Here is a 13,739-nt window from a genome sequence, read left to right on the forward strand (position 1 = left end):
ACAAAATAAAAGCCACCCAGCAATAAAAGCACCAGAATATCTCTATCAAAATAAATTATTTAATACAAAAGTGGTTTCTGCTTATAAATTTATGCTTTGTTCTGTGCAAAGTATTGATTTTGTCCATACAGCTGCCATGACTTGTACATTCTTCTCAGTTTCTTCAGATTTGGTTTGGGAAGATCCTGTGTAGATATAAAAATTAAACCAACAAAAAATATTTGACATGAGCAAAACAAATCTGGATATCTGATGGGTATTGGATGATCATGATATGCTTGGCAGCAATCTGTCATTATATTCATTATATCCATCATGTTCATAATGGATTAAAGTGTGCACAGATAAGATCAGATTTGTTTGAAACACACCTGCTCTTCTTCCAGGTGGTGCAGGTCTGCCAGAGGGACGATGGAGGGTCTCCCATGAGCACACTGAAAAGGAAGCTGGCAAAAGGAGAGCGAGCTCACCAGACTACAGCACTCCTCTTTACTCAAAACATCATTGAATTTGATTGCTCCTGTTGGAGGGGAAATTAAGTTCAAACAAAAAAAATCCTAATTATACCAAATGACTAGACCTATATGCAGTTAAAGTCAGTGTGGAATGAAAATACACCTTATCTAGTTTGTAAATGCATGTTACAGATCTTAATGTTCATGTTGCAACATATCCTACATTTTGACCTTGCACTGTTTAATCAGAATGTATAATCAGATCTTCAAAATAAATGCTGTATGCAGGAATTCTCATTTAGTCAATTTACGCCTTACTTCTCATTAATTAACAGCAAGCTTACATTCATTGCATTTAAAATACTTTAATAATATAGTAATTATTAAAGTGCACCTATTATGCTATTTTAAATATTTAACATTTTGATTAAGATGTCTCCTATAGACCATCTTTCATTTAAAACACTTCACTTTCTCATTATATACTTCGATACAGACTCAACCTTTATCTCTCAGTGTCTGAAATGGTTAATTTAAAGATTTGTGTGGTTAAACCCCTATCTGCTTGTTAAGTGTGACGTCACATGAAGCGGCTTGCGGGTCCAAGCACTCTATCAAATTGTATGGGGAGATTCATCAAATGGTAATAATAAACGTTTACAAAGCGATGTAATACTTTTGAAAATCACGATCACTATATGTATATTCATGCTTAATATCTGATGGCCAGAAAATTATAAATTTTTAATAAATTGTTCAAATGTGATGCAGCAAGTCCAGAGACTGGTACACCATGATTTAATATAAAATTCACTTTAATGTGTGATAGGACTGAAAAGTGGCCATAAACGAATATTTTCTCAATTCAAATAAGTAGCGGTTTGTCAATTTAAATAAGTATCTGGTTGGTCACATTGCCTTGGGTGTTCGGATCAAAATTTGAACTCCCAGATGATATAAATAGTTCAACTAGTGTTGATTTTACCATCTTTCATTTAAAACACTTCAGTTTCTAATTATATACTTTGATACAGGCTCAAACTTTGTGTCTGAAATGGTTCATTTAAAAATCTGGCTAAACCCCTATATTCAGATCCTACACTCATCTAATTGGTCACATTGCCTCGGTTGTTCGGATTGGTCTACAGCTTACAGCATAACTCCCAGTTGGCATAAATAGTGCAACTAGTGTTAATCTCACCATACCAATACAAGCACAAGCCCTCATTGTTGGCATCTAAAGTGGATTTGCTTACACACTGCAAAAAACAGCCTAACCTCAACCCCTTTTTTCTTTTGAGAGTCGACAACTTAATCTATTGTGAACTTTGAGACTTTGCAGATTTTTTAATGTTCATAACCATTAAACTCCACGCTGCTCAAAAGGCAATATCCACAACAGCTTAATAAGAGCTTGTCTATATATATATATATATATATATATATATATATATATATACTTAAGGTCTAATTAAAGAATTGCACATTGCAAATCTTATCATACTGAAAATGGGTAAAATTCCCTATGAAAGTTTATAAATAGAACATATTTAAGTTGATGTCAGTGATGGATAAATAACACCTACCATGACAAGCCTGTGAGGCAAGCACATTATGTACTGTCAGAGGCAGAATTCCTCTCACTCTTCCTGTTGAGCGAAGAAGCTGCAAACACAAGTCAAAAGAACAAAATTGGTCATAAATATATACTTCAAGCTCCAAAATCATACCATTTATAGTATTTTGTTCAAAGATAATATCTAAAAATCACATCTCTACATGCTAGCTCACCTCAATGTGTTCTCGCAGATAATCCTGCAGGATAAAAACACAGTATAAGACTCTAAAATGAACTTAAATCAGTTAAAAAAACAAATAAGAACTGAGCCTGACCTCTGCAATGGTTTTAATTACCGAACGCCTTCCACGCCGCAGCTCTGTGCTTTCTTTCTCTATGAAACATGCGGGCAGACTCTCCAAAAACACACTTAGTGACTCAGTTTTCGGAAACCTCACATCTAACGCAAGACCTCTCAAGAAACCCTGACAAGACCTTCAAGAACAAAAGGGAGATTTATGACACCATTTTGTTTGGGCGAGGTGCAGAACTAATTGGGCACACATGTACATTTCAAAGAGGAGACGACGGTGGATTCAGGAATGCTGACTCAAACAGCTGCACTGACCTCAGAAGTCTCAATTCCTCCTCAGTTACTTTAATCTCCAAAGGTGGGGTTACACGTGAGGAACACAGCCTCTTTTTTCCAGGTGTGTCTGGATCGTTCTCATAAGAGTCTATTTAAAAAAAAAAAACAAGCAGTGTTGGAAATATATATTGAATACTGTGATGTATCTCCTTGATGTGTAATAGGCTTTTAATGCTTTTATATGGACTTTATTATGGTGGCTTGAGAAAGCCAGCATATTGTTATACTACATAAACTGAATATTCTTTCGTCCTCTTCTTCTTCGACTATTTTGAGAATACATCTCCTCCTAGACCGTTCATACAATAACCACCAAACTTACTCCAAACTGCAAACTCTACTGAATTAAGTTGCTATATCTTTTACAACTGATCTGACTTACGGTTTTCCGATAACTGTCCCAGAAAATTCAGAAAAGTCCCATAGACTTAACATTGGACCAAACTTTGTGACTTTATAACTTTGCACCAGACTGTCATACAGACTTAAGGTTGGGCTCATTTAACTCTGACTACCAATCTGCCAATCACTGATGACCTTTCAACTTACCAGTCACACCATAGCAACTGTCCCTTAGACTTCCATTATAAAAAACTGCCATTGACTTTACATTGGACATACTAACAACATATTAATTCATACCAGCAACATGCTAGTTTATACTAAATTCATGCTAACAACATGCTAGTTTATACTAGAAACATGCTAATAACATGCTAATTTATGCTCTAAACATGCTAATTCATAATAGAACCCCGCTAATTTATGCAAGCAACTGCCTAGCAACTACTCAAAACACCTAAGCAACTGTCTAGCAACACCTTTGCAACCATCTAGCAACGCCTTAGACATCACTCAACACCCTAGCAACCACCAAGCAATGCCTTAACAACCAGTCAAAACACCCTAGCAATGCCTTAGCAACTACTCAGAACAGCCTAGCTAGATCCATACTAGAAACATGCTAACCTATATGCACTTATAACCGTTTCAAACTTCTTAAAACCACTTTAATTATTTAAACTTTAAAATGACCTTAAACTTTCAGGCCAGGCTTTCTCAAGCCACCATAAAGTTTGTCTACGAACTTTACTTTTCTGGTTTTGTTTTTATATTTTTATAATTTAAGTTTGGGTTCTAAAGGTTATTAATGTTATTGAAAAAAACTCTTATGCTAATAAAATGCTAACTTTATTTTTTAAAAACTACAGTGCAAATTATTATTGAACTACTCAGTCAATATTTTTTTAAATAACTGTATTTAATACATTTAATTTGTCATTGGTTCCTAGGATAAGGCAAAACTTTCAACCCCTTCAGAAAACATTTTAGTAAGATTATTTAGTAAGATTATTTGCTACAGTATTATCTAATATATAAAATGTCTTTTTTTGTAACACCTTCTTCTATCACTATCATTTACCTGCTATCAAACCCTCTAGTCGAACTCTTTCATGGGCAGCATGTTGATCAACCAACACTAGAAGATTTCCTACCAGGAGAAGCAATGACAAATGTTTAGATTTACATAATCATTCAAAATCATGATTTTCAGCCCACAATACCTTCATCCATACTGCTTTCAGAGGTGTTCTGCCCTGCTGTATTTATCAAACAAGCAAGAAATTTCTTGTCTACTTGATTGATGACCTAAGGGTAAAACAGAAAGCAATTTTACATTCATTTTAAATTAAAGTTTTATTTTGTGACAGTAGCTGTGTTCCATTATCATCCAGAGTTATTGTCCATTTTAAAGTATCACAGAAGAAACAAGTGATGGAAACAAAATTTCTAAATAAAATAAATAATTTAAAATTCAGTAAATTCTCAAAAAAAGCTTTTCTGCTCATTTGAGGTGGTGCAAAAAAAGATTAATGCGAATAATGGAAAATGGAAATTAGTTTGCTGAATAACCTCTAGCATACAGTCAAGGCCCGTGACTGTAACGGTACATTCACACGGGGCATCAGCGTCAAGACTTCCCATTCACTTTGAATGGGTGACGTCAGGCGTTGCCGAACTGCATTGCGGATTCGTCGTCATTGCTCGCTGCAGAAGTTGGGAATTTCTCAACTTTTTAAGTGGCAACGGACCCTTCGACCAATCAGATTGCTTCATGCAAATACCCTAGCTCAGACAGTAGCCGATTCCAGACTAATTTCATTGGCTGACGCTGCAAGACGATCGTGTTAGCCCCAACTTCAGACACGCCCTTTGTCAAGCGTTGACGCTGAAGGCAGGTGTGAATGCACGGTAAGATTTAAAACAAATTTAAACCATTCGGGAACAAGAAATTATAAAGTTTACCAAGAACTAACTGAGCTTAATTATTTATCAAATGTAGACTATACAGTTTTATTTTTGATTTGATGATTGAATTCTTTGATGATATTAGTAAGACGTAAACTAAGCTTTACTAACGTATACCAAATCATAAATATTCTTTGAAAATACTTTCAAAGTATTCTTTACCTCAGTATTGTAATATTCCACCAAAAACCATAAAACACTGTTTATTTTGTTTTTATCTGTACATACATATTTTAATGACATTTTTTATTGATATTTTTGGATATTTTATGCAGATGCACTCCCCTACAAAATCATCTCAATCTATGTAAAATTGTGAATTCTTACCAAACAGTCATACTGTGAAATTATATTCATATTGCAGTGTATATCACAGAAATACAAAATATAGGAATGTCAGATGTTTCCAATAAACTGCTGCCCTATTCTGGGTTTCTCCTTTTTTGTACAAACTTTAAAAAGATGGATGTAAACCTGGATACTGTCAGATTCTCAACTCATAGATAGAGAAGATAGGCAATACTTACTCTCATTGTGTGGATCATATTCTTGGTAAAACGGTAGGGGAAAAGAATATTGTGGATTTTTACAGCAAGACCCTCCGCTTGGCCGCTGGTTACATCAACAGCAACCTTATCAGAATAAACAGAATACATGAGTAGAGTAACTTAGAATAATTTATAAGGAAACACTTTACAAAAAGGTCTCATTAGTAAATAAATAAAAATGAAATTATATACACACTAGTGTTGCACGGTTTACCAGTACTTTGGTCGCACCATGATACCATGGCTTCAAAATGCTAGTGAACTGCAGTTTGTAAACAGTAGTATAGTCATGACATTTGTGCCAGAAATAAATCAATAGACCACTTTGTTTTACTTTTATTTGAACTGTCTGCATACGGGTCACAGTTTGTTGCTGTCATGACAGATCATATGGCGTTATCAATGATTTATTTTAATATTATTATTGCAATAACACCAAAAGAGTACACAGTATGTACAAAAAAAAGAGAAAGTGTGTACAAATAATATGTTTTTAATAATAAGGGAATTCTGAATTGAATTGAAGTATTAAGATATAAAATATTGTATTTTTGACTGATTAGAGTTATGAAATAATACAGTATCGCGATACTACTAGGTATTGTGATACTTCAGCTAGTATAGTGTCATGGCCTGAATTGATGGTATCGTGACAACCCTAATAGACACACTATTTTACTCAGTACTTTTTACCTCTGGCGGTCGTATAAACACAGGGTTGTGCCATTCTGAGAATAAAGTCGACAGTGAGTCGGGACCTTGGGCATCCTCTTAAAGAGTAACAAGAAAAACAATTAGTTAATGTGCGCTAAAAAGCTGATTTCAGGCCTTATGTCAGTCTAGAGCTGTACCTCTGCTGTCTGTCCCTGAGTTAAAGGCTCTTTCTGCTCTGGGCAGAAAGGGAAGTACAATGTCTGACTGAAATGGATAACACCTGTACTCAAATCCTAAGAGCAAAGAGAAGCTGTTTATAATAAAAGACATCTGCACATTACTGATCCAAAAACGTCTCACTGCATTTCTCGCACCTGCTCTTGAAATAACACTGACCGCCATGTTAGTGACATCTGTGGTACATGGCACTTGAGTCTCCTCCATAGGGGGAGAGTTGTACTTGCTGAGCCCTGTTACTTGATTGATATAAACCAGCTTTCCTAACCAGCTATCGTAATGAGCCAACCAGCTGTTGGACACTGGGATTGATTCAACACTTTCGTTTGTAGTCTGACCTTCATTTCCTGTAATGCTGTGTAGAGGATCACGCTGAGAGGCTTCATCAACACAACTCTCATTTCCCATAAAGGAAGTCACATTGTTGTTGAAGAGGTGCGATTCTTCTGCAACAGATGGTAATGTTATGTCCTGTTCAATAAGGGCAAAGTCAACAGAATCAACAATTCCAGATGATCCAAATAAAGCATCTTCATCTAAGAGGGGTTTTTCTAGTTCTTCAAAGCATGAGTCTTGTGAGGCTGGGAAAGATGAATGGTCCTGTGTAAGGAAGTTGGAATCTTTGCAGAGCTCTACGTCCTGTTTTAAATAGGAACACTTGGCAGCTAATGATATTTTGTTTTTCTTGTTCAGTGATGAAGATTCAGCAGATGTGTTTGTAGAAGGACGACCTGAACTGTTCCTCGATACTGGATGGTCTAGATCATGCAAATGCAATGTAGATCCTACAAAGCGGTCATTGGGATTTGGATTTAAAAGGCTTGTTTTTTCTGTAGATGGCTGTTTTTTCTTAGCCTCCTTCCCAAACAACCTTTTGAACTTGTCAAGAGATCCCGTTTCAAAAGACAGGGTTAATTTACGAGGTGGTGTAGCTTTAAATGTCTTTGAGGGACCACCATAAAAAACATGTTTGTCTTCTTCGGTGTCATTTAACGGCATCCTTCTCTTTTTTGGAGAGGGTTTATTTGGGGTGTAGAATTTCTGCAAACTATCTTGTGCTTCTGGAACTGAAATCTTGTGCGATTTGCTTCCCATCACATTTTTGTTTACAGTTACCAGTGAATCATTATGGCTTATATTTGAACAAACTGCATTTTCATCTTCTTCGTGGTTGTTATTAATTTCAGTAGCGCCAACAAGTGTGGTCTGGAAAGGCAAATCTCCACTCTGAAGTGCTTTTTTGGCATCTGATTCAGATTCTGTGTTTATTGATTCCTGCTCTAACATTTGTACACCATCAGCGACGTCCACAACACTTGAATCATCATTTTTCTCAATCATTGCCTCAGACGCTTCATGTGTTTCCTCATGACTGAGGTTTTGTTTTGCTGAGGTTTCTGCATTCCTCACCGGACTACATTCTAGACCATCATTACTGATCGTGTTTAACTCCGACACCAGGTTTTCTTTAGTAAGGAATGCCTTTACCCCTTCTTCAATGCAGATGAGCACATTATCCCAGTCTTTGAACTCTATCAGAGACTTGGCTGGTTCGAGGCATACGTCATACTCTGAGTAATGACATTTGATATTTATCACATAAATGCCATGGAGATCACATCCTCCCTTCTGTTTGGGGCTGGATGTTACCGGATATGAGGTCGGGCTGTTGTTTTGCCTTGCAGCACCGCTTATTCTCTTTAAAAGGCAGTTTAGTGTTTTATGAATGCGTGTCTTTAGAAGAAGCCTCTCATTTACAAATAAAAATTGCAAACTGTTGTTGTAATGACCCTCACGGCCGATATGACCGGTTATTTTGAACTGCTCGTGTTCATAATTGACTTCTCCAAGCTTTTGGGCTCGATTTAAGCCATGAATTTGCACAAACCTATAATAGGTACTTCTTGTTTTAGAGAGCTGCACCATCATGTGCGCTGAATTTTCTTTTTTCACTGTGAATGACACAGACGGGTGCATTAAAGATATGCCCTCCACTCTCTGACGGATTCGTTCAGTTTCTAAAACAGGATCCATTCGCTTTCTACGGACTGGCATGTTGTGGAAGAGATTGTAGACTGTGACGGTCGTCCCTGCAGAAGGGCGAACAGTTTGAGCTTCGAAAACCTCTGACGCATTTGTTTCATTAAAAGACTTAACATACGTTTTCACAGACTGCTTGGTCCTAGATGATATTTCCACCATTTCTGCAAGGGAAACTATACTGGAAATGGCTTCTCCTCTGAAACCATTAAAATGAAGATTATCCAAATCCTCCAGGGAGCTGCATTTGCTTGTGTTGTAGCGCAGTCCAACTTTCTCCATGTCCTCCAGGCACATTCCTGAGCCATTGTCGATGACCTGAAGCTTGCAGGCCTCTATGTCTATTTTGACAGCCACACATGTTGCTCCCGCATCAATGCTGTTTAATATGAGCTCCTCCACACATTGCTGCAATGAGAAAATAGCAACACCAGAGCGCAGCTGTGCTTGAACATTTTTGGGTAAACTCTTGATCATTCTGAAAGACAAAAGTGTTAAATACTTTAATTCACAGTCAGCAAAAAGTCAAACAATAATAATAAATATTAAATGGAAAGAACGACGCTCGTAAAGTAAATAATTATCATTATTTGCATTAATAATGTAATTAATATGCGTCAATACCTTTTTGGTCGGTTTTGTGATGTAATTTGTGACAAAAAGAGCAGAAAATTGTCGCCTGTGAGCTTTGACAGTTGCCATGTATCAACACCGGCGAATTTGTTGTTACTGTCGTACTACATCTCGGTCCTTTTAAAATGCCAGTTTCCTTCAAAGCTCAGTGTGACAGGGCACTTCTGTAACGTGACATAAACAACATCCGTACTACATTTGATTCGGTAATTCATTTAAGCAGTACAACCATTATTTTTGTTGTGTACAAACTACTTTCACCCAAAACAACGTGAATTACACCGGAAGTTACGTCAAAGGATGAGAAGCGGCGTGAAGCAAGCGACTGGACAACATCATAAATAAAAGACTTCATAGCGCCGGTAAATTTTAATTTCTTGTTAATATTTTAGATGTAATATATAACAAATTATATAACCCCATGTTTTTTAGGTTTTTCTTGCACAGCATTCGCCATTTTGATAAATAGAAATGGAAAAATGTTTAATAAAAACGTTTTAAGATGTTAAAAACAAGTTGCACGTAAACTTTTTTCTTTTTTCTTATTTTGAACTTTATTTGAACAAAGTAAACAACTATAAATGGCCTGGTACAAAATACAAACCTCCTTAATCATTCAACAGACAGGCATCATAAACAAAATGTAATAGAAATATAAAAATATTTTTTTAAAATCTATAATAATAACAACAACAACCACAACAACAACAACAAACATCTAGGGGGTTTCAGCAAGTTGTTCTATTAAATCACAGAGATTTACAGCATTCTTTTTTTTCATTTGCTTAGGCGATAGAAATAAAGACATAAAATACATAAAATGTGAAATACATAAAATGTGGGAGAAATTCTCAAGAACCTATTCTTATAAAAAAAGAACTTCCCAAGAATAATAATTGTGTTAATTGTTAAATCATGCGTTTCGTCTCTTCAAAATAAACCAAAAAGTACATTTTCTTTTGTTAAAGCATGTAAATCTTCAAACCTATGAAAATAACCAATAATGCAAATCTTCCCAAAAGGCACAAGCAAATTTACAATCATAGAAAAGATGCTCTGTAGCTTCAATTTGATCATCACAGAAGGAACAATTGTTTTCATTAAAACCAAATCGGCATCTCACAAATTCTTCAGAAGGAAAGATTCAATTTAGAATTTTAAAATGGACTTCCTTTACTTTTGGTGCCACTGGAAACGTGAAAAATTTTCTTCTAAGCTATTTAATTTTTTCCTTAGAGAAATAATAAAATTATACATTTCATTTGAATGAAAGCGATTTAGTTCTTTAATAAAAATATTCCGGATTACAGTATTGGATAAGTGTAGATTGATTATTGCAACTCCATTCACCAGAAGCTGAGGAAGACAAGATGTTATATTATTTTGAGATAGATTACAAGACATCTGATATATAGATTGTGTGATAGCTTTGATGATATTAGTAGGATGTAAACTAAGCTTTACTAACGTATACCAAATCATAAATATTCACTATTATATTTTACTTTAAAAATACAATAATCGCTTGCTTAGTTTCTATCAGTAAAAATATAATAACAGTATTGCTATTATCATTTTATTTTAGCAATTTGATTACATTAGATTAATCAAAACAATCACTAGGCTATATATATGCCAAATGTTAATGTTTATTTTAATACATAAAGGTGTAATTACAAGTCTGCAAATCATTAATTATATATAATAATAATTATAAAATGTGTGCACTACTATTTATCATCTTACATTAACAAATTACATATTGTATATGTCTCTTGTTCTTCCTCAGAATTTCAGAATTGTTTACTCCACCTCACCCTACCCCCCTCTCATTCCCTATTTTGTCCTACTATTTATTTATCATCTTACAGTTACATAATACAGCTTGTATATATCTCCCATTCAACCTCAGAATTGTTTACTCCACCTCACCCTACCACCCCCCCACCCCCCCTATTTGCATTACTGTTAATCGTCTACAATTTTTTCTAATGTAACTTGTTGTTTAGTGTGATCTGTCATGAAAGGATGTACATGTTTGCACTGATTAGTGAGATGCACTTAATCTCATCGCACATGTATATAATGTAAATTGTATATGTGTACAGTGACAATAAAAGGTGTTCTATTCTATTCTAATTACAAATCTCTTTTGAGATCTGAACTTTATTATTTTTACCCAAAACTAATAATTAGAAAGTTTTTCAAGTTTTTTTCTTTAATTAAAGATTGAAAAGTCTAAAAGGATTGCAACGTTTCAATTTATTTTTTAAATACAGCTTTTGTATTTAAAATTATGAATACATGTAGTTTGCAGTGGTTTACATTAACAAAAAAATGAGTTTTACTCAATCACATAACTTTACTGTTGTTTAGAGCACTTTGTTCTTGTGGTTGTTGTTGTTGTTGTTACATAAAATAATACAAACATGCCATATTTTAAGGCATATTTATATTCTTTTTAGACAAAACAATACGAGTAGTTTCGAATCAGAAGAATTCAAAATATTTGGTGGAACAAGCTAAATTCTAATACTTTTTAAAAAGCTTTAAAATAGCTTGCATCGACCCGTCTATTGACCCTGATTGCTACAGGTTCAGCTCTAATTCATATGTTTTGTTCCTTTATTTACTTGCTTTTTTTTTTTGGAAGGAAATTTTCATCTCGTTGTCTGTTATTATCATTGTTGATTTTCCACCTTGTCCAATTATTAGTTTGGTGTTCCCCACCTGGCCACTCTTTACCCTCTCACTTTGCAGACTTTGTAGCCTTCTTAACCCTTCTGGCTAGGCATTTAATTGTGCTGAACTGGAAGAGCCCTTCCCCTTCTTCCCACACTTGCTGGATAAGAAATGGTCTGTATCTTATGAAATTAAAGAAAATTAGGTACTCTCTTCACCGCTCTAGCACTTTTTTTCATTAAACTGTGGGAACTTCATCGCAAAATTGTGCAAACTTTTCAGCTTGACCCCACCTCCCAGCTTGGTACTGGATATTAGTTTTGGTCAGCACACTGACCTGTATTTATGTAAGATGGCACTGGGGTTTTTTGGGTTTTTTTTTTTTTGTATACTATTCAGTGATTATTGTTACATATTTTTGTTGTCCTTTATTTAGTATTTTTGGTAATGTGTTTTACAATGTATAAATAAAACATTAAAAAACTCTAAAATTAATATGAAATATTAATAAGCAAGATGTAAAAGAGATTTTCTAATTATCTAAACAAAACGTTTTAATATAATATATGGCTCATACATATTGTGTTTTATCGCAATATTTTTAAATGTGCAAAGAAAACAATACAATCAAACATCCTGGCTAAAAAAACACAGGCCTATAAAAGAAGTCAATATTCTCTTTGATCTGAATGCCAAGTTTATTTTATATTTGTTATGAGGTTTGCAAAGAAAAATCAGTCACAACATTACTTCATTCTACATTGTGTCAGCTTATTATTGAGGTAGGCAGACAATTCGAGAGAGAGAGAGAGAGAGAGAGAGAGAGAGAGAGAGAGAGAGAGTTTGATGGTGGTCAGCAGTAAATCTTCACTGTGCTGCTCTCCAGGGTGCTGAAATGCTGCTGCTGAATGTGAGGGACATCATGGCATGTTTTCAGTGACCTTCACAGATAAAGATGCGTGTCATCAATATATTACTACCTATAATGAACCAGTGTTTCACAGTGAAAATGAAAATAGCAGGTATTGCATAAAGAGAAAAAAACCTTCAGCGATGCATTTTCACTTGTCACAGCAGCACATTGCATAGCACTACAACAGAATGGATTTGTTTGCGTTTTGGTGATCATCACTCTGCGTTACTGCGCGCGCTGGAAAGAAACTGAAGTGCATCAAGTAGGAAATTGAGTTAAGACTTAAAGCCTGAATTCCTGCCAAGTCTGTCAGTGCTTTGTATCTTCAGTCAAGGTCCTTTCACATGTGTTAGTTAACGTGCACCGGGAACAGGAGGTGAGATACAGAAGCTGAAGAATCGTATACGGGCTGAAAGAAATGGCGCAATATGAACTGCAGAGCGCGCGAGGGGGCGTGAGGAAGGGCTGGGATAAACTATACGCTCCTTGGGGGATGGCTGTCCTATATAATGTAGTGCATTTCATTAATTGAAGAAGATCAACCCGTGCTTTTACGGGAAAAGTGAATTAGTCAAGAGTCTTCTACCTCTCCCCACCCAAACCCCCTCTCCGTGACTCCCTCCACCCCTCTCACATACACGCGCACTAACGGTCACGAGAAACGGAGGAAAGAAACGTTCCTGCTGCTGCAGATCAAAGAGCGCGGAATAAATCTGATGGAAGATTCTGCATAAACCTACAGTAAATGGATTTTAAGAAAGAAGGAACTGCTTGTATGGTGGCTTAAAGAAGCCTACTTTATCAACAAAAACCTACAGTGTGTGGCAAGCCATTTTTACATTTATTCATTAAAACTATCTTTCTGTGATTTCGATTTTGCTTCACTGTTCTAATATTTCCAGTCTGAGTAGGCAACACTGAAAAGAAAAGAAATGTTTAGAAACTTTTCTCCTTTCGAAAATACTTAGAAATTTTACAAACAAAAGAAAAATGAGCTAAATTGCACAAAGTTTTATGTGCAACTTTAGATATTTAGTACTTTTCATTTATTATTATTAAT

The 13,739-nt window shown here is 35.3% G+C and overlaps 1 protein-coding gene across 3 annotated transcripts; it reads right to left on the reverse strand.

The window, feature by feature from the left end:
- Window positions 1–37: 37 nt before the first annotated feature.
- mlh3 (mutL homolog 3 (E. coli)) lies at window positions 38–9,359 on the reverse strand. 3 transcript variants are annotated; one of them, XM_056449076.1, is made up of 13 exons: window positions 9,076–9,359; window positions 6,549–8,929; window positions 6,372–6,467; window positions 6,214–6,290; window positions 5,500–5,604; window positions 4,228–4,312; window positions 4,086–4,154; window positions 2,642–2,750; window positions 2,349–2,508; window positions 2,247–2,270; window positions 2,042–2,120; window positions 372–520; window positions 38–185 (listed from the first exon to the last, which is right to left on the reverse strand). In XM_056449076.1, exons 2-13 carry the CDS (start codon window positions 8,926–8,928, stop codon window positions 90–92), a joined length of 3,429 nt encoding a protein of 1,142 aa, XP_056305051.1. In that variant the 5' UTR covers window position 8,929; window positions 9,076–9,359; the 3' UTR covers window positions 38–89. The 3 variants fall into 3 exon arrangements, with proteins under 3 accessions (XP_056305051.1, XP_056305052.1, XP_056305050.1); XM_056449077.1 differs by lacking the exon at window positions 6,372–6,467 and having other exon boundaries at window positions 6,750–8,929; XM_056449075.1 differs by having other exon boundaries at window positions 6,372–8,929.
- Between the last annotated feature and the right edge of the window lie 4,380 nt (window positions 9,360–13,739).

The sequence above is a fragment of the Danio aesculapii genome, chromosome 23 (genome assembly GCF_903798145.1).
Source record: "Danio aesculapii chromosome 23, fDanAes4.1, whole genome shotgun sequence".
NCBI classification, from domain to species: domain Eukaryota; kingdom Metazoa; phylum Chordata; class Actinopteri; order Cypriniformes; family Danionidae; genus Danio; species Danio aesculapii.

Excerpts from the sequence above, each read along its gene's own strand:
- mlh3 (XM_056449075.1), bottom strand. The coding sequence starts at position 8,928 with ATGATCAAGAGTTTACCCAAAAATGTTCAAGCACAGCTGCGCTCTGGT. Across the intron at positions 5,605-6,213 it reads TGTTTATACGACCGCCAGAG|GTTGCTGTTGATGTAACCAG; the intron begins GTAAAAAGTACT and ends TATTCTGATAAG. Across the intron at positions 521-2,041 it reads TGCCTCACAGGCTTGTCATG|GAGCAATCAAATTCAATGAT; the intron begins GTAGGTGTTATT and ends CCCCTCCAACAG.